The sequence below is a fragment of the Macaca fascicularis genome, chromosome 17 (assembly GCF_037993035.2).
Source record: "Macaca fascicularis isolate 582-1 chromosome 17, T2T-MFA8v1.1".
Lineage (NCBI taxonomy): Eukaryota > Metazoa > Chordata > Mammalia > Primates > Cercopithecidae > Macaca > Macaca fascicularis.
The window spans coordinates 10906208-10933363 of NC_088391.1; the positions used below are offsets into that span (position 1 = coordinate 10906208).

General features: G+C 37.4%; 1 protein-coding gene across 3 annotated transcripts; it reads right to left on the bottom strand.

Moving 5' to 3' along the window:
* Positions 1-359: 359 nt before the first annotated feature.
* On the bottom strand, positions 360-26794 carry HSPH1 (heat shock protein family H (Hsp110) member 1). Of its 3 annotated transcripts, XM_005585591.4 has the most exons (18): positions 26333-26753; positions 23660-23717; positions 19519-19659; positions 18612-18734; positions 16553-16652; positions 15313-15446; positions 14658-14902; positions 13661-13889; positions 12096-12202; positions 11706-11839; positions 9295-9500; positions 7545-7676; positions 4897-5034; positions 3909-4034; positions 2714-2821; positions 2494-2613; positions 2137-2298; positions 360-1257 (listed from the first exon to the last, which is right to left on the bottom strand). In XM_005585591.4, exons 1-18 carry the CDS (start codon positions 26437-26439, stop codon positions 1051-1053), a joined length of 2577 nt encoding a protein of 858 aa, XP_005585648.1. In that variant the 5' UTR covers positions 26440-26753; the 3' UTR covers positions 360-1050. The 3 variants fall into 3 exon arrangements, with proteins under 3 accessions (XP_005585648.1, XP_005585649.1, XP_065389203.1); XM_005585592.4 differs by lacking the exon at positions 7545-7676 and having other exon boundaries at positions 26333-26794; XM_065533131.2 differs by lacking the exons at positions 19519-19659; positions 23660-23717; positions 26333-26753 and having other exon boundaries at positions 18575-18662.
* Between the last annotated feature and the right edge of the window lie 362 nt (positions 26795-27156).

Here is a 27156-nt window from a genome sequence, read left to right on the forward strand (position 1 = left end):
CTGACTTTACTGATTTCCCTGGTATAGAGTTTTAAAAACAGCCTACAGCACTGTAACATAGACACTCACACAGATATACCCCCATCATTAGGGGGAAAAGGCTCCAAGGATGTATAACAAAGTGTTAACAATTTTTTTTCTGGGTGGCGAGATTTTAAGTTTTATTCACTTTATAGTATTTTTAAAATGCTTTAATGTAATAGACATATGCTATTTTTCTGTCAGGAGAAAAACATTTTCACTTAGAAAAGAGATAACAGAAGCAGTAAAAAAGAAAAACTGGACACTAACTTCATTTCTGCTAGAATAATTCATATTCTCCCCCATCTCATTTTTTAAATTAGTGACAAAATCAACAGTTTAGAAATGACACCATAAGATGAACTTTATTTTAAAGCTCATAGAAGTGTTCACAATCAGTTACAACAGGATCGACATTTCTTCCATTCCACACTTTCACATGACAATATACTGTATAGTGAGAGATAAATTTTAAGGTTTTTGTTCTGCATGCTGCTAACACATTTGACTAGCTTTTGTTTTACTCATTGATCTTTAATATCAAAGCAAAAAGTCATTTTCTATTGGACAGAAATGGTTTTAGAAAGCCCTTATGAAGTCAGACTTAGTCTTGTTTATAAACATCCACACCCACACACATGCTGAAGGGAGAGCAAAATGCAAGAAAACTACCTTGGCAGGAACAAATGCTTAAAGATTTTAATCACAGCCCTCTTGAACGAGCAGTACAGTTTTTTTCTCCAAAAGACAAAAGTCAGTTTCATCCTCAGTGATGCAAATGGTGAGACTGCACAGAAAGCTTAGTATGAATTCACAATTCCACAGGAATCTGAAAGTTACCAAGGCAATTTTCCCTTTTAGGATCATAAAGACTACAGACTTAAGCTTTTTGTCTTTTTCCATATAATACACAAAATTTCTAAACATCCTTAAAAAAGAAAATATAAATAGTTTCAGTATGTTATGTAGAGTCACATACTATGGCAAAAATATTTTATTAATTGAAGGAATAAGCCAATTTAATGTTATCTAGTCCAAGTCCATATTAACAGAATTTTTCTCATTAGGGTAACATTCACCATTCTGATGTGGAGGTTCAGCACCAAAATTGTTTTTGTCTTCTAAATCTTCTTCCTTTTTATCAATATTTGGGCCATTTGGAGTTCTTTCCAGCTTGGGTGATTCAATTTTTGGTTTCGGTTGTGTTACAACGGGTTCACATGTGTTGTTCAATTCCTATAAGAAAATAGTTATCAGATTAACTCAGATCCATCCAGTTCATTTTCAACTGCTTCTCCACATACCTGACCCACTATTTTTCTACCAACTCCAATTATACATCAAATAATTACATTTTCTCATTACACTTGCCCCAAACCACAGTTTACAGTCTGACCAAAAGAGAGTATTAATATTCTTCCATGATGTGTTAGGACTATGTACTTACATATACTACTTCCTTCAATCCTCACAACAGAGTTAAAAGACAGAAATTATAATCCCCACTTCATGGAAGACAATGGTTCAAAGAGGTTAAGTAACTTCAAGATCAGGAAAACTAGTGAGGAAAGAGCTAGAATTCAAGTTTATAGCTTGAAACTGACAGTGCTTAAAAGGGTCCCTTTTCCTTGACCTTCACTGTGTTTGAACATTATTCCAGAAGAACACTTTTCCCAGTTTCCTTCCAGCCTCACACACAAGACCTAGAATTTCCTAAGCCCTTTTTCCTTAGTTTGTTCCCCTATAGCACTTAACATCTCTGCTAGATGACACAGACTTGTTTACTGCTGGTCTCCCTCCCATTACAAGACGAGTTCCATAGCGTCAGAGACTACACTTTGCACACTTAATTGTTTAATCCTGAGAACAAGGACTGGCACATGACAGGCTCAACAAACACACTTGTTGAAATGAATAAATAAATGGAGAAGTGGAAAATTTAACAAACTTATGAGGTCTTCTGTATTTTGTGACAGAATAATAAACTAAGAAAGCTGGTCTCGGTCAGGATGAGGTAAAAGCTTTATAGGAAAAATGGCTATGTTGAAGGTTCAAATGACTGCAACTTGAGTCCGTAAGCGAACCCAGCAGTAAACATGAGACAGTAACACTCACCTTGATTTTTATTTTAATCTCCTGAGCACGTACAACTGGATCCTGATCAAGACTCTTTTTAGCCTGAGCATTCATGACATTATTCATCCATTCCATCACTTCATTGACAGACTTCTCAACTTTTTTCATTTCAGACTCATCAATATGGTTGTATTTCTCATCCTGAATAGAAATAACATGCTCATTCTATAGAATTTATTGAACAATAACATTTCATTTGACCCAACTTTCCAGGAAGTTCAAATCTACCTCTAACCTCAAATACCAAAATTTCAAAGTTAGATGATTCCCAGCTTAAATGTTAGCTTATTAAAATCTAGGTTAACTTCCTCCCTATGTACAAAAGGACTGACTCACCTGATTTCTGAAGTCAGCTGCTATCTTGGCATAGTGCTGCAGCCTCTGTCCTAGTTCTTCAAACATTTTTGGCCGTTCTTCAGCTTCCTGAAACCGAACTTTAACAGGAGTGCCAATTTTCTAAAATAAAATGTAATAAATTAATAGTTATCATAATTTTACTTTAAAGTCTATGGTTTAAAACACAAGTACCACCTTTCAGGGGGAGAAAACGACCTACCATTAATTCTTCCAACTTGTCAACATATGCTTGTTTAGCTTGGTCCTCTCCTTCTTCATACAGCCAGTCTTCAGTTTCTGTGAGGAGTCTCAAAAAATTTTGATGATCCTTAACACAAAATATGACAATATTAGTGGCACTCATACATCAGAATTTTTCACAACAAAACAAAGGGGCATTCTCAGAGGAATTCTCATACTAGGTAGCTAATCGTATCTAGGAAGGCACTCTGATTTGGCTTCTCTGCCTTGTTACATAGACACATCCGAAAATGGCTCTCACTGACTTAAAAGATTTATCTTAGAAGCCCAATCTGTACAATGAAATGTGGTTTATAGAAGAGCAATTATCTTCTTTCTTTCCAAAAAAAACCCAGGTTTTAGTAATTTTTTGTTGACTTACACAACTATCAAACACTGAAGGGGAAGCTATACAAGTTGCCAATCACTGAACACACGAAAAAATCATTCCTAACCGGTTTATGTACAGTATGAACTTCTACTCTAGCCCTGGGAGGTCCTGCCTCGTTCAGTCATCTCGACTTTGGAGTCCCCACCATAAGAAATTCAGAGAATGTCAGGACAGAGCTAAAACTGAAGTACGTTACAAGGTAGCCCAGAGACCTTAGAACTATTAATAAAACAGACTCCAAATTTCACTTTAAATGACACTTAACTAAATTCTAGATTTTTATCCAGTTAGTTTCTTTTTTCTAAGTCCTATCTTTCATAGTTGTGCTTCTGGGATTTTCTCAGAGCCATAACAACTAGGAGTCAAGAAAAGGGATAAGGGGAATAACAGGGCTTAGTAAGCTCTGGGAATGACTGAACACGTTATGAGATGAAACAATGACAGGAAAGCTACCAAGGCAGCAGTGTCACTGCATTTGAGGTCTTTAAAAGCAAAGATTTTTCTTGTATTTATCCTAGACCCTATGACAGTAATGCTATGAACTCTACATAAATACTTGATAGGTTCTCTCTTCTAGATGGTAAAAATGAAGAGTTTTAGGGGTAGGCTAGTACAAAATAAAACTGCTCATCACCAATGAGCCTCTATCTCCATTACTTTTGTTTTCTGTTTCCAAAAAGTTCAAGTTATCTAACTGAGTAAAGGCTTAAGCCTCAACTGTCAATTTTGATACTAAACACTTTATATGAGACTACCTGAACAAAAACAGAGCTCTAAAACATACCTGCTCACATATAAATTTTTCATATGGTCCACACAGCTTGTCTCTGAACTCATACACATATTCCTCAACTGCATTTTTAGCATCATTCCTTTCTTTTTCCAATTTATCTTGCATTATCATCTTACCCTGTCAGGAAACAGGAAAGGTTAATTCCGGTCTTCTAGTTAACTCAAACTAAATTTTAAATGTGTAGACTCTGGGGTTTTAAAAAACATGATACAAAACAAATTTCAGTGTTAACACAGTTCCAATTTATACCTCGTCAAAATCTTCCTACAAACCCAACAGACATTTCCGTTTTCTAAATACTCAGGCTGAAGTTTGATTTTTTTAACATTGTAACAGATTTACACAGACTTCATATTTAATGCTTAAAAAAAAAAAAAAAAAAAAAAACCAAGCTACTGCTTAAATGTAATTTTGTTTTCTTGTATATAAATGGTTGTCTATATTCGGATTAATACTGGCCAATGTATAACAGCCACACCACTTTGCCACATTTTTAAATCAAAGATAAATCCATGGACTACAGTTTATTGTTAAATAAACTTCTAAATACAATGTTCCCACCTCAGTATGGAAAAACCAAATCTCAATTATTTCACATTTCTAGAATTATTCTAGAATTTCAGACTACTAAAAAACACAATGTATTTTAATAGAAATATTTAGTGTGCCATGAAATTCCAACTGTACTGGGCTCTGTTATGATTTACTGCCATCCAATTTTTTCACAAGAACTCAGCCAATCATGTTATATCAAGCATAATTATCTACGGCATAGCTCTCTCTAATATGAATACAATAAAAATTAAACAAACTTGTTAAAAAAATTAAACTGCAAAATTCATTAGTTTTGGCTTCATTCTATCCCTAAAACTATATAAAACTTGGGATGAGAAAGAATTATGGCCATTTATCTACATAGGTAACAGGGCCAAGAAACTAAACATATTTCAAAATAAAAATATTTAATTCAAGTACTTACCTCTGTCTCAATATACATGTTAAGAAGGTCTTTCCCTAACTGCCACACCAAGTTGGCTTCAATAGGCAGCTCGACATTCACCACCTTTATTTTGGGCTTTTTAGCTTCTGGAGGCTGGTCAACTTTTTTTTCATTTGCCTTAGGAAGGGGAATAAAAAAAAGGAAAAAATTTTAAACAACCCACTTGGAAAAACACAAAAAAGATTTCCTCATACTTACTGATGACTTGGGCAAAAATAAAATCTCTGAAAATCATAAAGTTAGAAGGGTCTACAGAATCACCTAATTCCCTCTATTTTAAATCAGGGCTGCTATTAAATATGCCATACCTTGCTTTGGGAATTCACCGGGATGTTTTTCTCTTCTCGTATTGAACAATCTCTCCTGCTAAAGCTTTTCTTCACAAGTCTTTACTTTCTAACCCCTTTAAATATTCTTATAAGTCCCATGAGTCAAAAAGTGAAAATTACTAAATTATTCTTATCTTTATAGATTCTAGAACCTGTCACCTAAGGATAAGCTTCAACCAATGCAAAACAGGTTAGGATCATCTTAATTCCTATAATATTGTAGGCCCTATATGCTACTATGCCTGCTTCAATTACAACTAGCACTACACTGATGAGTGCCTTTTAAAATTTCCTTATGGAACTTGGAGTATATATCTCTCTCTCTACCCCATACACACACACACATATATATTATTCTTACTATCCACCTTTGAATTGTATCATTTCTCATAAGCAACTTTGCAAGGTAAAAAGAGATAACAGTCTTAAAGTAGCAAATGGACTGATGTGACACATGCCAATGATTTATGTAGTTTTTTCAAAATATGTAAATACAGGGCTAAAGAAGTAAGTATCTCCTGTGGCCTTCAATTTTCCAAGCCTTTGCTATGCATTTCCATTTCTGCAGGTTCCTACTAATATAAATGACAAAGAACACAAATGAGCAGATTCAGTTCTATGACAGATCAGATGACAACCACAGTGTATAAACATGTATCCTGTAGGTAGGATGGTAAAATGGGACGAGACTAGCCCATGAGGCACAATAATCATGGCCATAGATAATTTTGAGAGTTATAATGGATTAAAATCTTAGGCACTTTATCGAAGAAAGTGGGTCTAGAAAGTTCAATGACTTGCCTAAAATTAAAGAGATGGAACTAGATCCCATGTTTCAGAGACTGATCTCAGTGTTCCTTAGGCATCACCTATCAAGTGCTATAAGCTGTATCACTATGGATGAACTAGGCAGTCAGCCTGCAGTCCTCCACACCTCACTTTCCTTCTAATGCACACAACCCTTCAATATATTATGCATGCTCTGAGGGCATGAGCCACAGGAAAGAAAAATGAATCCAATCAAACATACACCTAGGAAGACAAGAGCAACAGATGCTAGGAAACAAATGGATAACAGTACATGTATGGAAGTTAAATCAAGACAAGACAACCTCATAGTACCCAATTAAACCAACTACTGACAAAACCAGCATCACAAAATGGCATTTCAACACGGAATGGATGAGGAACCCTCTCCAAAGGGGTAATAATGCTCCAAAAGGCTTCAGACTAGTGGTCACACCTACAACTAAGGAGCATGAGATCCTACCCAATGTCATGTTCTAGACAGGTACTAAGACTCTCAGCAAGAGCTGATGTGTATGCTCATCCCAAGTCAAGGGGTGTGCTGTTGAAACTAAGCAGCTATTTTTCCAAATAACCACCATCATCATACAACTTAACAGCGGAAAACAGAGAGCAGCTTTCAGAAATCAGAGTCAGGACCCATAGCTCACACTGGAGCCCCCAGGATCAATGAGGGGATGGAAAAATTAAAAACTGGAAACTTTTACATAGTATAAAAACCTATCCTGACCCAATGAAAGATTCTGTAATTTGCCTGAGGGTAAAAAAACTCTACCCTCAGAATGTAAGGGAAGCCAAACCACCAAGAGCAGGCTAATTATTTACATGTACCTTGTACAGAAAGTTCTACAAAACATACGGTGATTCACTGTTAACAACAGAAATTTTTCAATATCCATCTGACCATGACTCTTAAAGGTCTGATTACAAGCTGTCATTTCCCAAGGGACACAACACCATTATTTAAGTTAGCTTCCAATACCTACTGTGGAAGCAGGACAAAAAAGTAATTACCTTGAAATGCAATCTGGTTATTACCAGACCACCATAATTAATTTACTTAAATTTGACCGATGGCTTGAGAGGAGAAAGAAGTTTACTAGACTCCTATAGCCCATGTATTTATCAACTGATTAGTTCAAGTGAAAACTAATCATGTAGCCCTGGGAAATATCAAGTTCTGCCTTTGGTATTAGAAGATACCTCTGCTCTTTGAAAGACAACAAACAGTATACATTGGTCTCTTGTTACTTCGAGTGGCAGTTAATCAAGAGAAGCTTTTAGGTTTAAAGCAGGATATTCAATTCCCTTAATTGAACTTAAATACCTCTAACTGGTTTTAGTTGAAAAATACATAGAAAATCAACAGAAAAAAATCCTACACAGAATGAAATTATTTGGTGCTTGCTCTTGAAACTGCAATTTAATGATATCATTAATGATTACATGTTGCAACATTGTCTAATGGAATGAACTAGAAGAGTCACTCACTTTGTCAGCATCTGGGATTTTGTTTTCTTCTGAGGTAAGTTCAGGTGAAGGGGGAGACTGTGAGGTTTGTTGAGCATCAGTTTGTACCTGGGGCTGTGTTCCAGCTTCACTGTTGTCTTGCTGGACATTTTTCTGAAATGAAAGCCCAGGCACAAAGGATGTAGAAAGCAGGTGTACTTGTATAAATTTTTAAAGTTATAGGGCACCAAAGACAGTACACTCAATTTCTGAAATCTTAACAGGTGGGGAGAAAAGGTACTGAATAAAAACAAAATGAACACAAAGTACTTGAAAACTTCTGTAGATATTCTAAACCTGTAAAAAATTCTTTGAATGACAGCAGTTAATATGGTTAAATAACACAAGTAAGCATTTAATTGATGTGGTAAGAATCAAGAACTCTCCCTTAGGAAGCTCATCTAAGCTCGTACAGATATTAATTCTCTAAGGCACTGGAAATAGATTACTCCAGGCCTCTTTCCTAAAACAAGCTTCCAAACCTATTTTACCAGCAGCCATCATGGATCTCAACATATCTCCATTTTCAATATACTAAACAGTTACATAAAATGGGTAATTATCAGTTATTTCGGAATTCATCACTTCAGTTTATAGATACCCAAGATTCACTCTGTCCCCAATTTTTGTGATCCAGCTATATCCAGTAAAGAATAAATGCTACATATTAACAATCCTAATTAAAAATTTGGTAAAGAAAAAGAAGAATGAACCCTAAGAGTTTCCTAATTTTCTTTTTCAGTAGCCCTCAATCCCTAATAAATTAGTGCTTGCTTGATCTTTACCCATCTTTGGAAGAGGGCGGAAATATTCTAGGTTAACTACTTTCTGCTCACACTGAACTCTTCTCATATTTTTCTTCTCTTAGCTTCAAGATTCTAAGATAGACACTGAAGTATTTAGGAACGAGGCATTCCTGATATCCAAAAGGCACTAAAGAGATTGAGAAAGTATATGGCACTCATCATTTAACCAACTACTGTACATTAGAATTTTTCTAGATGAGAATAAAACTAAGGTTCAGAATGTTTATGTTCCTTAGATGTTCTAGAAAGGTAACACAGTGATCACTAGATAACGCACTTTCTCACATCTTTACTAAAACACCACACTGCCTCCCTCTTAAGCTATTTCTAATTATTCCCTAGAAATAAACTGTAATTACTGTAATACTTTAGCTTCCTAAAATTCTTCTGTTGACCACACAGAACTAGCACTCATGCTAATGATAACAATTCTTACTATACGCTACACAGACACTTCTCGTCCTTCCTCCCACAATACAGAAAACCATGTAAAAACAAAAACAAGTTCTAAAATATCAAAGCCAATTTTGTCATACAATTTTAAAAACTTTAATATTTGGTAGCTATTTCAAACAGTTTTTGTAGCAGTCTGTTTTTTAAGTTTCTTAAACGTCAGTCAACATTCGACTTCTCAATGTGTGGTCTACATCTTAAAAAAACCAAAAAAATCCCAACTCAATGAAACATCACCTACTCTGTCATATACTAGTTACTTCAAATTAAGTTACACAGAATTTAGTCACAATTCACCAAATTTCAAGCTGTATACTACCACTAACTGGCAAGTGCTATTATCATTACCTAAAATTCTGATCAAAATTATTTATGAAGGAAAACATTCATTTTAACCCTTCCCTACCCACTTCTCCTATAGCTTACAACTAAGTCAACTCTACTCAAACACAAGGGTTTATCCACAAACTTACATCAGTGTCTGTGTTTTCTGGTGGTCTCTGATTCAGACACTCCATGTCAGCTTCAGAAGACATTTCATTCTCCTCAGTTGGGACTTTCTCCACCATAGATGCCGTAGAGATGGTGAAAATGCCATGGGTGTTGACACGCACTTTGACTTTTACCCTAGATTTTTCTCCATCTTTCTGTGCAGAAACATTCTGAACTACAAAGCGGCCTAGAACAACAACAACAACAACAACAATCACAGAATCACAATTTTAGAATTAAATCTAAATCTCTGTAAAGGAGGCCAGGTAAGGTGGTTCATGCCTGTAATCCCAGCACTTTGGGAGGCCGTGGTGGGTCACTTAAGCCCAAGAGTTTGAGACCAGCCTGGGCAAGATAGTGAGATCCGTGTCTACTAAAAAAAAAATAAAATAAAAAATAAAAAAATAAATAATAAATTAGCTGAGCTCAGTGGCATGCACCTGTAGTCCCAGCTACTCAGGAGTCTGAGGCAGGAGGACCCTTTGAGCCCAAGACTTCAAAGTGGCATTGAGCTGTGATCACATCACTGCACTTCAGCCTGGTGACAAAGTGAGAACCTGTCTCTTAATAAATCAATAAAAATCTATCTGTGTAAAGGAGACAGATAAGAAAAATACAAAGGCTAAAAAAATAACACCTGCGAACTACTGCTATTTTAAAATTTTCTACCCAGTCTTTACCAAATTGAAGTCCTCTAATATATAACTATGACCTCTTAAAACGTATATACTTGAAATTAATCTTAGTATGCCATAAAAGCTTTCAAAGATAAGGGCACCCTTATAACTATTTTATTTAACACTAGGCAAACACTGAGTGTAAGATACTGATAACAAGCAGTTCTTGCCTCCTTCTACCCTACTTCTCCAGATGCGTGAGCACAAACTAGACATGAAAATCTGTTTGAAAGCATAAGGAAAATGATAGCAAGCACATGCTGAATTTTAATCCTATAACCTTTTAAAGAATACCATTCTTTTGGTTAAATAATCAAAACATTTAGCTGTTTTAAATAAGGGAGGTGAGCCAAAATCTGTATGAAAGTCTGAAATTATTATGTATAATACAATGGGGTTCCAGAACATTACTAATGGTTAAAAGTGTAGACTTTAATCCAGACTATCTGGGCTTGAATCCTGGCTGTGTGACCTGTTACAAAAGTTACCTAACTTTTCTATGCTTCTGAGGATTTAGTACAGTGAGCACTTACTACAGAAGCAAGTGCTAGGTTTAAGTTATAGCCACAAATAAGTACTTTTACTCTAGAGACCACTGAGTCAAAAGTAAGTACTCTGAACCTGTTATGTGCGAAGCTCTAAATGAGATTTAACTGCCTAGTACTTAAAGTGTTGTCTATATAAACACACAGAGCTACAGATTTAATTACAATGTCACTGAAAGATGAAAGAATACACCTTAATTGTCAAATCAGTAGTTGAGGAAATATTTGCCAAAACATCCATCTATCTAAAGAAACAGCATTTATTCTGGAAAGTGGGATGTAAGATCGCTCAAGTATGTGTGACGTTTTCAGTTTCAATCAAACATGAAAAATTAGATGCCATGCCAAAAAGCTGGGATTTTATCTTCCACACAGTAATTAATGCACAGATTCCAATTTATCAAAATCTTACAAGTCTACATGCAATGATTTCTTTTCCTAACAATAAATTCATGAAAACTGTTTTAAAAACAATACACCACAACTCTGGGTCAGAACATTTTAGCCTTTAAAGTAGTAAGAAAGAAAACACAATTGATCAGGTTCAACTCCTTCAAACAATTTATTTATGAAAAGGTGTGAGGCAAGGGTGTGTCCTGAAAAGACCTAGCAATATTGGCAAATTTCACCCATGGTCTGGGAAAGAGACTTACTATGGGTAAAAGTAGATGGATGGTGTCAAGTGTCCCCCCAAAATATGTACCAAAAAAAAACTTATCTTTAGAAAAGATAACACAAAGGTACACTTGAGAAGTGGATTCACAATGGTCGCTGACTCAGGTTTTAAACTAGAAGTAACAGACTACAAATAACACTTAGCCTAGAGAAAAACTTAGTATTAAAAGCAGGGATAACCTTTTACATACAGACTGTATCAGAATAGTGAAAATACTAAAGTGTTCATATATATATATGTACACATATATACTTTCAAGTAACGGGAAAACTCCAAGTAACAGCAGAACTACCAAGTCATTCTATCTCTAGACCAGATGACTCAATAAAATGAAGTTATTTCTCCATCACCATTATTCTAAATGGAAAATGTCTTCACACAGAATTATGCTCCCCTCAACATCGCTAAGAATAAGAAAACTTTTAAAGTTTGTACAATGAATGAGAAGCTAAGTCTTTAACTAAAGAGTAAAATATACACAATGAACTGCTTACCTATTTTTGCTTCTGGATATGGAACTCCTTGGGGATCAGAATAGAAAGCTTCTAGCTCAAAAGGCCCCCTTCTCAGGAAGGTGAGAACTTTGGAGAAAGGAGCAGCATGGTTTCGACTAAACACTTCATGAACACTAGAGAGAAAAGAAAAAGGCATTCAGCAGATGAAGTACTTAAATATGCTTACTGTGCTATACAAACAGAAAAGAGACTTTCTAAAATCTTTATCAATTCTATCTCATCATTTACAATACCAAAATGAGAGAAATATTTTGGTAGATTTGGTTGTTGAAAGATTCCAGGTAAATTAATGACTCCCCACTAGAGAAGTCATCTGTTAATTTTTCTTCTTTACATTAGAGTATCTGAATGCTATTTTCTGCTACATACCCTTCAGTATCTTCTGAATCGTGGTTCCAGACCAGAGATATTGGAAAAGGAACTGCATCTGTGACGGAAAATTCTCTAACTTTAAATGCCGGGGAAAGGATTGCACACTTAAAAAAAAATAAAATAAAATTATCATGAGCACATGAACACTTTCCAGTCATCTTTTAATATAAAACTGAATTCTAATGGATGGACAGGATTTTGTTTTTTTTAAAAAAACTCACATTCCAAAATCGTTCCCAGTGTATTTCATCTAAACAAATAATTTATTTTACCATCTAAATACTATGCCAATTACTAGGTACAAAGACAAATAATATATCTTAAGATAATGACAGTTAATCAACAACAGGTTTCATGGGGATTAGGAAACAGACTGGTCTTTCTAGAAATGCCTTGCTGACAGCAATTTCAAGATCACTTTTGAATATGTACACATACATACATGAACAGTTCTGTCTACACTGCTTTCCAAATGTCTGAGAAACCCCCAAAAGGGCCATAATGTTCAGATTTTCAAATAATTGTGTAAACGAAGAAAGCAATGGTAAATTCAAATTTGGGAAAGGCAACACCCAAAAGATAGGTGGACAAATCCCTATTTAGACAGGACATATAAAAATAGCTAAATAGATAATCAAGCTGAATAGACCCAAAAAAATCATCATTTAGTATAGGATCCTTCAAAAGAGAGGCCAAATTAGCTCTACTTCTGAAGAAAATATAAACTTCCAACATTTGAAGGAATCAGAGTTAATTAAAGGAGGCATATTCCATTATGAAGAAAAAAGCGAAAACAAAAACCCCATAGAACAGGATGGATAATACAATGGATTATCATTAATAATTAGTATCTACCTATTCTTCCTTTTGTAAGTATACAAAGGCAGTCAGTCTAAATACCTTTGTTTACAGAATCCTGTTTTATATTTTAAAAACTGCTAACTAGCTTAAAACTCAAATATGTCAACTTGAAACTTTATTTAAAACTATTTAGATCTTTTTTGACTGTAATATCCTAAATATAAACTAGTATTTTCTTTTTTACCAAATAACTTCCAGATTTGGTGTTTTTCACCAAACTAACTTCACACTTCTGGGCTGCCTTTTTATCTGATAGGCAGATTAAAAATCAATTTGGGGATAAGAGAAGGTTATCTATTTTCTAATACCATTTGTTAATACTCCTAACACCCTGAAAACTTGCCCCAAATCAATTCCTTATTATATCAGATTAGATTCTAATTCCCTGTGTGCTTTGTAAGTAACAACTGCCACCACCACACAGTTTATTAGTGTTTCAGCTGTGTTTTCTGTGATATCCTCAGAATCATACCTGTTTTTGATTCTCAGCTTGAGAAACACCAGCTTGGTAGTTCTTTTAATTGAAATTCACTGGATCTTTTAGATTTGAGTGGCCTTATCTCCCTACAGCTTTACGGGTTTGTTTAAAATGTCCTTCTGCTACCTAGACACAGGTCTCTGTTTATTATCCTACCATGATGACATACACTGGAAACTGTTTAAGGACTGTACACCAAGCAAAAGCAGAGTTGAGAAAGTACCTGTAATGCACATCCTCTGGCTACTGCTTCATCTGCATTGAGTGTTGTGCTAATATCTTTTCCAAAGAATTTGGCAATTCTTTCTTTCACAGCTGGAATTCGTGTAGCACCTCCAACTATCTCAACTGCACTCACGTCTTCTACTTTGAGATGCGTTTGTGCCATCAATGAATAAAGGGGAACTTCTATCTTTTGCAGAAGTTCAGCACAGAGTTCTTCAAATTGTGACCTTAGCAAATACAAACTTGTTTTTAGAAAGGTTAAGACCAATATCCTGTCCTACTTTTGATAACCCAATGAATTTCATTATTTTCCCCCTCAGACAGCCTGGATCCCACATGGGCCAAATTTAGCTGTACTGTAGTTTACAGCTCTTTTGTCTTTGATAAATATACCAAACAGGGCAGAAAGATAATGAGGAAGACAATCAGTTCTCCTGTTATTACTCAAATAAATCATTTTATATTGCTTATGACCACCATTTTACTTCTAAAATTTTTTCCCCAGAGACAGTCTTGCTGAGTGCAGTGGCACAATCATAGCTCGCTGAAGCCTCAAACTCCTGGGCTCAAGGGATCCTCCCACCTCAGCCTCCTGAAAAGTTGTGACCACAGGCAGGTACCAACAGGTCCAACCCTTCTAAATGTTTTGATCTGATTCTCATTACTTTCAATGGTTATTTCCAGTCCCTGCACAGTATCTCTGTGAAACCAGTATTCAATTACTGGCCCAGAAATACTAAAAAGTGAAAATACCAAGAAGACTTGAGGGTAGTACTTAGACCCATGAGAGTACTTAGCAAAGGTATTTTTAAAAGCCCTCTTCACATAAGTGCCCCTAGAGCTAGTGGTGATAAAAACAACAGTATCTCCAGCCACAGGCGTGTAACGCACAATTCTGAAATGTAGGCCAAGACTCACGACACCCACTAGAACTGACACCTGGGCTAGTTTCAAAAAAAGTTCCATCTAATTAATCTGTAGAATTCAAGACACACCTGTTCATCTTTCCGGAAACATCTTTGTCATTCATAAAGCATTCGATATTCAGTGGAAGGTCTGTGCTGTTAGAGCTCATTAGCTTTTTCAGTTTTTCACACTCCTGATACAGACGAAGGAGTGCTCGTATTTTGGATTTTGCATCCAACTTGTACTTAGTTTTAAATTCTGCACAAAAATATTCCACTAACTTTTCATCGAAGTTTTTTCCTCCTAAGAAAGGATCAAAAGCTGTTCCCAGTACCTAATTTGGTCGAAACAACAAATAGTCTGGTTATTTTCAATCACATTTTAACTAGTATCTTAAATATTACTACCCAAACAATTAAAGACTAAGAGACTCAAGACTATATTTAAATTATAACATGAAATCCAAATCAGGAATAAATCTCTAAGATATTTTTGCCTTTAAATGACTACATAGAAAATAACTGCAAAAGCCTTTTCTTTCTGAAACAAGAACACTTAAGAGTATGCTAAGACAATTACATCATCTTTATGGAGATCAACCTTAGCAACTGTTTCTTGTTAACATCTCTACCTAAAATAAAACTCTTCATTACCAAGAAGAAAAAGCCTAGTAAAGCGGCTCAGTAGCTTAAAGTCACAACACTTAATGTGTTTTGGACACTGAGTTCCAATGTATGGCTTTACCTTCAATTTTCCCTTGTTGAAAGCACAGGCAGACACTTGAAAAGCTGAATGTCCCATATCAACAAAAACCACTATCCGAGGTTTCTCATCCAGGCTTGGGAGATCCTGCTTATAAATTCCGTAATTCAAAGCAACTAAAAAAAATAAGTATGTTTCAATTCCTCGGTTCACATTTTCTTAGGAATCTCACTGTTACATAAAATTACACATGGAGGAAGCTTGACTATTAACTTGAAACAATTAAAGGTGAACACATTACATTCCTTTTATACCTGACTTCACACTGATTTTCTTGGAATTAATTATTACTCTCTTTCTGATTTCAGAACAATGCTCTATCACTTTTCAATATATGGAGATGTGCTAGACAAAACATATATGGCGTGAATACAGTGAAACATAACCACATATCACACAGAATATCAGACTCATTATGCAATACTTACATTTCAACCACAACCTGCTAGGACACTGCTTATCCAAAAAAATTAAGAATTTAATATACAACTACAGCAACTGCAGTTCCTACCAATTTTCTTTTAGATCTGAGGTAAATAGCTGAACAACCCTAAAGTTTGTTTTTCTTCTGAACTTTAAACTGTATTTCTAAACATGTATACCTAAGAACGTATTTTTACCAATATTTAAGTTTTCCAAAAACCTAACAAATATGTGAGTAAAACTTTTCAGCATAAAAACTGACTTTTTTCCTGAAGTCATTTTTTGTTCATCTGTAATCATAATAAACTAATGAAAGCTCAAGGAAGAGATGCTCTGATCACCACTGTATATCCACAATACCTAGCGTAACACATTCAGATAGTACAGGCTTAAAGCAATATTTGATAAGTGATCATCTATCTACAGTTCAGTAGATAAATTTTTTTTTTTACACTAAACCAATTACTTGTAAGCCAAGGTAGTTTTAAAGCCCAGAATTTTAAGCTTGTGGGAAAACTTATTTCCTAACTATAAATGCATTGTAAGGAAACAAAGTTAAATCCAACCTACATTTTCAAAGGAAGAAAAAACATGAAATTCTCTAATGAAAGCACATTCATAAGTTTGATAAAGTACCAATTTCTCATTAACCATAAGCATTGTAAGAGGTAGATTTTTTTCAAATCTGACTCGATTTTTTAATAGGCTGTGTTTCTGTACCTATATGAAAGTAATAGCACTGAACATCCATAATTCTGATAGTATATTTACTTCTACACGACAAGTGCTTTTTCCTTACCAGCTGTCATGTCATTCATAAGTCTTAAACAGTTTAGGCCAACAATCTGTGCAGCATCTAATACAGATCGCCTCTCAGCATCTGTAAAGAAGGAGGGGACCTACAAACAAACAAACAATTCTGAATTATCTAGAACACAAAATATACTTAGAAATTCCTCACAAACCACTTAATTTTTTTTTTTTTTTTTTTTTTTTTTGAGACAGAGTCTCGCTCTGTCACCCAGCTCCGCCTCCCAGGTTCATGCCATTCTCCTGCCTCAGCCTCCCGTGTGGCTGGGACTACAGGCACCTGCCACCGCGCCCGGCTAATTTTTGTATTTTTAGTAGAGGCGGGGTTTCACCGTGTTAGCCAGGATGGTCTCGATCTCCTGACCTCGTGATCTGCCCATCTCAGCCTCCCAAAGTGCTGGGATTACAGGCGTGGGCCACCGCGCCCGGCCACAAACCACTTATAAATTCACAACAGTCCAGCTAAGTAGGTGTCTCACCAAGTCACAAAACAGAAATAGGGCTTTAGTTTCCTGCAAGCTCGTTAACCTTCAGAAACAGTAACTACTTTTGAAAACACTGTCCCAAAATTACAGGATCAAAATAGTCTTTATTATAACCAAGTTTAAGCTGAAATAAAAATTAATCAGGAGTTTCATAAGACATATTAAAAGTTACATAAATCTAAGAGAAAACTTGAAATTAAAGCGGATTAAATCTGCTTCCAAACTAATCATAAGTTTCTACTGGCATTAGGAAATTATAACACTAGGTCAACATTTAATGTTTAATAATATTAAACTATAGGCAAAAACTACAGGAACTTAAAGAGCTAACTCTAACATATGCCAGCCACCACCCTTTCAGTTCTGCTGTTCACTGAGGTACTCCTTAATTCAGTCAACATGTTAAGATTACAAAATCACTTTTTGGCAAAGCCTTTTGATTCTCCTAAGAGTGAAAACAGCTCAAGGGCTGAAGTTTCTTACAGCATTGACTTGTGCCATTCTAGTTGTAATTCTTTTTGACTGCCTCCTAGTGCAGCACTTCAGGATACTACTATTCAGGAAAAAAAGTATCTAACAACACATTCATAGAATCATTTCGGTGCAAAGTACCTAAGTTTAGTACAGTGATTTTTCCAAGTTGTCCAAAATATTTGTAGATGCTTGAGAGAGAGACATAAGCAAGAGCAAAGGTAGATCTCTTTCACCTTTCAAATCAGAACACTTCTTCCATCAGCTTCTCAGTTCACCAGGGGAAAAAAATTGTGGCAAAAAAAAAAAAAAAAGGAAGGGAGACTGGGGAGGGAGAAGCCACTGACTTCTAACTTAATTCTTTAATTTTGCCAGAGATTAAAACAATTCCCATCTTGCAAGGACAATAGGAGAAATGTTAGCCCGTCTGCCTCATTCATGCATAAAGGCTTCTTGCTGGCTGATCTCAGTTGGCCACATTGCTCATACTATAGTGCAAAGACCATGCTGTATTTAAGTCCGAAAGCATACCCCACAACGGATCAAGAAGTGACCCAAGACATCTGGGTGAGCAGAATTTACCTTTCTGGTGTCCAAAAAAAAAGATGACTTTTGTTCATTTCAAGTACCCCTTGACAGTCTAACTAGTAACTGTCCACTGAAGGTAACAGGCTTGCTAGTGCTAAAAATTTAGCTTTCGTCACTACTGGTAGGCTACATTTTAAAACTCCGAATGCACTCATTTCTCAACGAAGGGTAGAATTCTTTCACCCGTGAAAAGCTCCTGTGTTAAATGTACAAGCCTGATAGTGCAGCAACTAACTGTATTAGAATACTCCCACATGGAACCAGTCAAAATCTGTGTTTTCAAAAAGCCTCACATGAGATTTTGATTTCCAGTCAAGAACCTTTGCAGCTTCTGGCTAAAAATACCACTCAAATCTACTTTGTAACGCTCTGGAACACATGTTAATACAGTCCAGTAGAACATGATCTCTAGTAAAAGAACAGCTTTCACACATTTGATACTTAAAAGTAATACAAAGAATGCCAAATGAAATAACACACACTGCCTTGCGGAATTACACTTACTGAAATAACACAATCTGTTACTGGTTTCTTGAGGCTGTTTTCAGCAGTTTCCTTCAGCTTAGTCAACAACATGGCTGTTATCTGCTCCACACTAAATAGATGTTCTTCACCCATGTACATCACCTATATTGAAGGGAAAAGATGTTTTAAACATTGTAGTACGTGAAGCTACATGCCAGTATTTAACTTCCAAATATTAGCACACATTCCCTTCCATAAAATCTTTATTGTTGTAGTGGTTTTGGAAAGAAGGAAGAAAAGGAGGAGAAAGGGAAGGTGAAAGAGAGAAGGGGGAGAGAAAGGAAAAGAGAAAAAAAAAAAAAGGAAGAAAGAACTTCTACCTAAAGATGAAGGGGAGGGGAAGAAAGCTAGGGCAGATATACCCCACCCAAAGTCTTAGTCAAAACATGAAAGAAGGTAGTAAATTTCCACTCTAACTGAAGAGATGAATCACTGGGATAAATATTATTGTGTGTTGATCACAAGACAGGAATACCTCTGCAAGTTTAAAAAAAGATTCCTGGTGTTATTACACTATTACTCTCCCCACAATTGCAACTGGGCTGTCTCAGAACAGACTTTTATTTGATACATGAACACAATGTCGACTTTTTTCCCAACATCAAATAAACCTCAATTTTATAATTGCCAAAAAGTCAGAAGAAACACAAATTAAGTTATAGCATATATACTACCATTTGAATAATTTTCAGACAATTTAGCATCTCTCTACGATACTTTAAAAAGAGCTGAATAAAAAACAAAAAGACCACCTGGTGTAATTAAGAAATTTGAGTAATAACTCAAATAAGTTCGTCTTTTTAAGTATTAATAAGTCAGTATTTTTCTCTATGGATGGATGAAGGAGTCTCCTATCAAGGAATCTAAGGTTGCTCAATTATATTACCTTTATTCCAACTCCACCATTTTTCAATGGAACCAAATCGTAACTTAAGTTTTCCTTCTCCTTTTGAATGAAGGGGTCATTGAACGCTCGGCCATGAAATCTTTTGAAGTTAGACACCGTATTGTTTGCATGAGTGATTTGCTGCAAAAAGAGGTTTGAGATTTTAATTTTTTTTCTCTAATTTCACCACCTACCAGTACTTTCAGTAATTTTATTTAGTCACTTTACAATTCGGAACCAACCCTATGAGTGCACATAAGCTGCCCTGAGGCCCATCAGTTTCACTGAATTTCCCATCTATGAACAGATTTTATTTATACTTTTTTCTTCTCCTATAGAAAATGCCAGAAGGTAAGCAGCAAGACAGAACAAGAGGCAAAATAGTGTGACTACAGACTTTAAAGCAGATTTCAAAATCTGTAAGATAAAAAGACAGTGAAACTATCACTAAAGGCTCTGAACACACAAGAATTTTATCACTTGTTTCATTCCTTTTCCCCCCCACTAAACTTGTGAAGTTTTATACCCCATGAATAGTAGTGCTATAGTCAAATTATAATTTTGTTTAAAAAAGTTAATTTTTATAGCTGAGCATGACTAACTGAGAGGCTGAGGCAGGAGAATCGCTTGAACCTGGGAGGCAGAAGTTGCAGTGAGTCAAGATAGCACCATTGCACTCTAGCTTGGGCAGCAAGAGTGAAACTCAGTCTCAAAAAAAAGAGTTGATTTTTATAGTCTAATAAATTGCTAAGTGGCCAGGATAGACATTCTGTGCCAGAAAATACATGGATCGCTACTGTTCCTAGCAACAGCATGAAATGCTAGTTATCTACACCAAAAAGTAGGAGACTGAAGAGTAATTCAAAAAGTTTCTAAGTGACCCAATGTTTTCAACAGCATGTGCATATTGTGAAGACTTGAGAGCCATGGTTTTTATAAACAAGACACTGAACTGCTATCTTACACAACTGGTGCACATGTTTGTTAAACTGCTGTGAGAGATGGTGTTTTTTTAATCCATAGTTTTGGTTAAATATTTTAGGTAAACTCTAGATCGAAAAGCCCCACTTCAGAGCACATTTCATTCAAATGTACCTCATTTGAAACAACAAATAACTGTAAGATTGAAAACTAAGAATTCTGAAATTATTAGCTTAAAAATACCAAAACAGTCTACTACTTACTTTTTCTCTTACCTAGTTCTTTGAATAAAGGAAGAATACAGTTAGCTTGGCAGTACTAATTTTCAAACAACATAGAATTCAAGCGAGTTTAGGTCTTAAAATTCCTTATGATCTAAAACTGAGATGTAGTCTACTGGTCAAATATGAGTCTCAACAGATCCTTCTCACATAACCACAGAGATGCAACAGAATTTTAGGTCTAGGTTATCAATATCCTCAATGGGCACATTTAGAGGATTGTTACAACTGAAGTCCCACTATCCTTTTGAACACATCATTTTGAGTGTGCCTATTTCTCCTTTCTTTTTTCACCCTTTTGTTATATCGCTCTTCCAATGTAAAAAGGAAATACAGTTAAATCCAACCTACATATTCAAAGGATTGGAAAACATGAAAGAATTTTCTAATGAAAGCAGATTCGTAAGTTTGATAAAGTGCCAATTTCTTATTACAACATAAGCATTTTAAGAGACAGATTTTTGTTTTCAAACCTGACCTAATTTTTTAATAGGTCAGTACTAAATACATTCTGTAACATACAATACAGTACTAAGATACAGTCCAAAATTTTCTTTTTTAGCAATACTATTTTCTGTATTTAGAAAAATGTCTTCTATTTCAAAGAGCCTCTCAAAGAGCATTTCATATATCTTTTACTGCTTCTCTCCACCAAGAGGTCTGCCTAGATCAGTGCTGTTCAATAGAATTATATGTCAGAATAAAGGGGAGCTACCTACATAAAATTTTCTAGCAGCCACACTAAAAACTAGTGAGATTGGATTAATTTCAATTAACTTAGGGCAATATATTTTAAAAATTATCACTTCAATAAGTAGTCAATAAAAAAAATTGATGAGATACCATACTTTACTTTTCAATTTGATTAAAAAGTAAAAAATCTCGTGTGTATTTTATACTTCACATTTTGATTCAGACAAGCCACATTTCAAATACTCAATACAGTACATGGCTACTGTATTTCTTAAACAGCACAGGTCAGGACAAAAATTTCTCCCAGTCCTGAAAACTGGCTAGCATATATAGAAAGCTGAAACTGGATCCCTTCCTTACACCTGATACAAAAATCAATTCAAGATGGATTAAAGACTTAAATGTTAGACCTAAAACCATAAAAACCCTAGAAGAAAACCTAGGCAATACCATTCAGGCCACAGGCATGGGCGAGGACTTCATGACTAAAACACCAAAAGCAATGGCAACAAAAGCTAAAATTGACAAATGGGATCTAAGTAAACTACAGAGCTTCTGCACAGCAAAAGAAACTATCATCAGAGTGAACAGGCAACCTACAGAATGGGAGAAAATGTTTGCAATCTACCCATCTGACAAAGGGCTAATATCCAGAATCCACAGAGAACTTAAACAAATTTACAAGAAAAAATCAAACAACTCCATCAAAAGTGGGCAAAGGATATAAACAGACACTCAAAAGACATTTATGCAGCCAACAGACACATGAAAAAATGCTCATCATCACTGGCCATCAGAGAAATGCAAATCAAAACCACAATCAGATTGCATCTCACACCAGTTAGAATGGTAATCATTAAAAAGTCAGGAAACAACAGGTGCTGGAGAGGATGTGGAGAAACAGGAATGCTTTTACACTGTTGGTGGGACTGTAAACTAGTTTAACCACCATGGAAGACAGTGTGGCAATTCCTCAAGGATCTAGAACTAGAAATACCATTTGACCCAGCCATCCCATTACTGGGTATATACCCAAAGGATTATAAATCATGCTGCTATAAAGACACATGCATACTTAACATTTATTGTGGCACTATTCACAATAGCAAAGACTTGGAACCAACCCAAATGTCCATCAATGATAGACTGGATTAAGAAAATGAGGCACATCTACACCATGGAATACTATGCAGCCATAAAAAAGGATGAGTTCATGTCCTTTGTAGGGACATGGATGAAGCTGGAAACCATCATGCTGAGCAAACTATCACAAGGACAGAAAACCAAACACCGCATGTTCTCACTCATAGGTGGGAATTGAACAATGAGAATACTTGGACTCAGGGTGGGGAACATCACACACTGGGCCTGTCGTGGGTGGGGGGAGGGGGGAGGGATAGCATTAGGGGGAATACCTCGTGTAAATGACGAGTTAACAGGTGCAGCACACCAACATGGCACGTGTATACATATGTAACAAACCTGCACGTTGTGCACATGTACCCTAGAATTTAAAGTAAAATAAAAAAAAAAAAATTTTTTCCCAGTCCTACCTTAATTACTAAGTAACCTGAAAAGGCTTTTAAACACGTAACTTCTTAGAAGTTCCTTCTATAAAAGGAATCTCTTAAATGAGTATCATGAGAAAATTCACACGAACTTAAAATGTCTTGTTTATAATTTCTAAAAATTAGATAAATGAAAGGCAGCAAAAAGTTACTAAAAGTTAAGGTTGGCAGGCTGGGCGGTGGCTCACACCTGTAATCCCAGCACTTTGGGAGGCTGAGGCAGACGGACCACGAGCTCAGGAGTTCCAGACCAGTCTCACCAATATGGTGAAACCCCATCTCCACGAAAAATACAAAAATTAGCTGGGCGTGGTGGCACGTGCCTGTAATTCCAGCTACTCAGGAGGCTGAGGCAGGAGAATCGCTTGAACCTGGGAGGCGGAGGTTGCAGTGAGCCGAGATAGCGCCACTGCACTCTAGCCTGGGCAACAGAGCGAGACTCCATCTCAAAAAAAAAAAAGTGAAGGTTGGTAAATTAGAAAGTTAAAGTCGATCTTAATAAAACAAGACAAAGGCAACAGAAGGAAAGAGTATCATCATCTGAAGGTTCATAATTACATTTTTAAAACTCAAAAATACGTAAGCTTAAGCACACTTTACCCTCTTCTATGTCTCCTGAGATTTTCCTTTTAAAAACTCCCCCTTAAAAAGTGATCCGAATTCTTTCAAGGAACATACCTGATTTTTGGCTGCAACTCCAATTGTTCTATTTTTTGATCCAAATGATATGACTGACCTAGAAAAAAATATATTTCAAAAATGTTAAAAAGCATAAATGTTGATATTTTAAACAGACAAGGGAAAAATTATAATATAAATGTCCTACCCATGAGGGGGTAGGGAACAAGCATAGCACAATTTTAAAGTCTATAGCTTTCATCAGATATAGCTTTCATCAAAGGGGGCTTCCACTTAACTGCTGCTCTGAGAATCCAACCTAGGTGGCAGTTCTACCACCCCAAAAACGTCTGCTCATGGCTCAGGAATCCTCCAGGTTCCCAGTTATTACGAACTGAACATTAACTTTGAAAATGTTTTAAATATGTAAATGGTATTATTAACTTGACCCTACACACATGACTCACAAAAAATAGGATGTGACTCTACCTTTCAGTCACCAACTCTGTACACATCTAAATGTCATTGTCATACCGACTTTTGTTCTGATATATCAGCTGCTTCTTTAGAAATCAAAGTTTTTATGCTAACGCAAACAAATGAACCCAAGTTACACCTCTGAAGTTTCAAGAGCACAGAGGTTCCCATCTGGGAGATTCTACCGGAGAAAGAAAAAAAGGATGCACAACAAGTACCACCGCAAAACAATATAAATGTCGAGGAAAAGGAGTAACTAATCAGTTACATCAAATCTGCTTTGAAGAGATGGAAGGTGACTTGTAACCGCGAGACAACCTTCTCAGCCACCATGGAAATGCAACCGCGCAGTAACCAGAGCAGAGACAAGCTCAAACGTCTTGTGAGGAGACAGTAAGTGAATTAGGTTTTCGATTAAAGGAGTTATCTAATTCTGGATTACTAATCCAAATATAATCTAATTTTGGGTGAGTGACTCCTACCTGCTTAGGTAGGAGTAACGGTAAATGAGATGAGCAGAACGGGAAAATACTGAGGGCATTAAGTACCACCTTACAGTTTAAATTTGCTGTAATAGAAACATCCTCGAACTACATTATCTGAGCAAGTGTTAAAAAGAACAGCAGCCTAAATGCCAGAGAAGTGTCCAAGCAGAAGCTAGACAAGAAACCGTCCAAAATCAAGAGCATCACTGTAAGTTCAGAATAACTATAGACTTGCAGAATGGATCTACTCATTTTCCTAGGGGAGAATCAAATTAATTGTACTAAATAGCAATTAGTAGCTGATGCAATAGTGTCAACCATAGTTACAGTTTAACAAACATATTAAGGGCAACTCCAATATTGCCCTCAGTGCACATTTTTCAGGACTGTACTTTTTGTCTTTGGTTTCACACAGTAGTCACTGTATAGCACAATTTTTTTTTTTCCTACTCTCCTCTGAAAAGCTTTTTCTTTTATTGGATCAACCAGAACAAAGTATAAACTGCACCTAAGCATGAAAGCCTGAAATACTCTTTTCTTTCTTACCAAACTCCAACTTTAAAACCTTAACACAACCAAAAAACAAACTTATATCTGCAGCGGTAGACGTGCAGGTTGCTCAAAACAGTCTTGCTAACGTTACTAACACTGCCAAATATTTTTGCCTCAGATTTTCCACTCAACTTTCATAAACGTTCTCAGCACCCAAATAATTGTATTAGCCCAGTCATTCTGCCTTTGGATTCAATGTTTTCACTTTGCACTTTTCATCCTGGGCTTGGGACATTTGAAAAAAATTACTAGGTACAGTAATTGCCTTGAAATGGAAGCATTTGTTTTCATCAGTGCACATGCAGATATGTTTGTATATATCCTCGTCCGAAAATATCCCTTCACGAAACTTGCTTTTTAAAATGTTGCCCTTTGCCCACCCCTAGGCTCCTACAGAATATTTAGTTCAGTGACGACATCCATTCTCTTGTGGCGTTCTAGCCCAGAAGTATGCAATTTTTATTCTTTTACATACACTGTGCAAAATTAATTTTAAAAATACGGTTTACAATTCCTCACGAATGGCAAAGAGCAAAAACAAGAACGTTTACATATTTCGACAATGATCCCGGGCATTAAGGCCAACAATGTTAGCCACGGAGAGACTGGGTAAAAAGAGGTGGGCTGATCTTTCATAGGACTGCTTCCGTGGTCGCTAACAACAGTTCGCCTGCTCACTGGACAAGCAGCGACACAAGCTCTGGAAGCTTCCAATTCATTTCGAGATTCACAATGCGGAAGAAAAAGCCCGGCAGCCCGGCTCCGCGGTGCGCAAAGATATGCGCGGAGGGAGGAGGACAAGCTGGAGGCGGCTCAGCCAGCTCAGAAAGGCCGGGTGGGGATATGGGGGCGGCCGCGAAAGGCGCAGGCTGCAGCCTGCCAAGACAAGGGAGCGTAGTCGCGGGCTCTGCCGCAGCCCGACCCCCAGGAGGTTTTGAAATCCCCCAGTAGGAAGCCCGCACAAAGTGACGACCCGGTGTCTCGACTCTGGGACTCCTCTCGCCCCCGTGAATCCCTGAGACAATCCCTTCTCCAATTCGTGGTGGCAAGCCCCCCATCCCTCCTCTGGCCGGGTCGCTGGTCCCCAGTTCCACGGAGGGATGCGCCGCTGCCCAAACGCCTCCGTTTGCGGCGGAGATCGGTGTAGCCAACCAGCTTGGGGTCCCCACACTAAGAGCCCAGAACCTCCTCCCATCCACCCTCGCAGGCTCCCACTTACGGGGTGCACCGATCGCTGAACTCATTGGCGATGGTCTCGATGCCCCCGGCCCGGGCCACCGCGATGTAGCAGCTCTGCGATCCCACGTCCAAGCCCACCACCGACATGGCCGGCTCGCGGTCCGCCTCCGCCTCGGGTCTGGGTCTACGTCCTCCGGCCGCCTGCCTGCTCCTCCTGCCGCCGCTTTCTGCCCGGCCGCGTTCGGCTCCGGCCCGCGGGGTCTGGCCGCTCCTCTGACACTCAGAAGGACACACGGACAGCCGGCCTGTCAGGCTCCTCCTACTCCCGGATGACAGCGGCGGCTGGCAGACGAGAAGCCCCGGGAGAAAGCCGGGCTCAGTCTCCGCGGGTCGCTCCGCACCTCCGGTTGCCTGCCTCTGCCGCAGCTCGCACACCGTCGCCGGGGCTGAACTACCGACCCAAAAGGGGAGGTCCCACTTCCTCAGCCTTATGTATCGCACTGATCAGAACTTTCCAGAATCTGCGGCATTTACTCACCGGCGCCTCCACCGGCCCCTCCACGTGCCACTTCCGCTTCCTTCTTCTCGAGCCTTCTGGAAAGATTCTACCCAATGGGCGGCCGGTCCCCCGAGAACGGCGGCCGTTGCCATGGCAGCGACAGGGCCGCTCCCGTGCCATTGGCTCAAGGCTGCCTCCGCCCACTCCCGCCCTAGCCGAAGGCATTTTGCTGCCCTAATAAAACAGGCAACGAAGAATGACTCCAAAACTCGGAATAATCACAATTTGCTACTGGGAGGTGGTACCCGACCCTTAACTCTAAAGGGAGGCTGAACGGGCGGAGAGAGACCCCATTTTTGCAGAGA

What these genes read in the sequence shown, in the direction of transcription:
- HSPH1 (XM_005585591.4), bottom strand. Translation starts at nt 26,439, where the DNA reads ATGTCGGTGGTGGGCTTGGACGTGGGATCGCAGAGCTGCTACATCGCG. An exon ending in GAGTTGCAGCCAAAAATCAG is followed by an intron (nt 19,660 to 23,659) that starts GTATGTTCCTTG and finishes CTCTTTTTGCAG; the next exon opens with CAAATCACTCATGCAAACAA. An exon ending in TCAACAAGGGAAAATTGAAG is followed by an intron (nt 14,903 to 15,312) that starts GTAAAGCCATAC and finishes CGACCAAATTAG; the next exon opens with GTACTGGGAACAGCTTTTGA.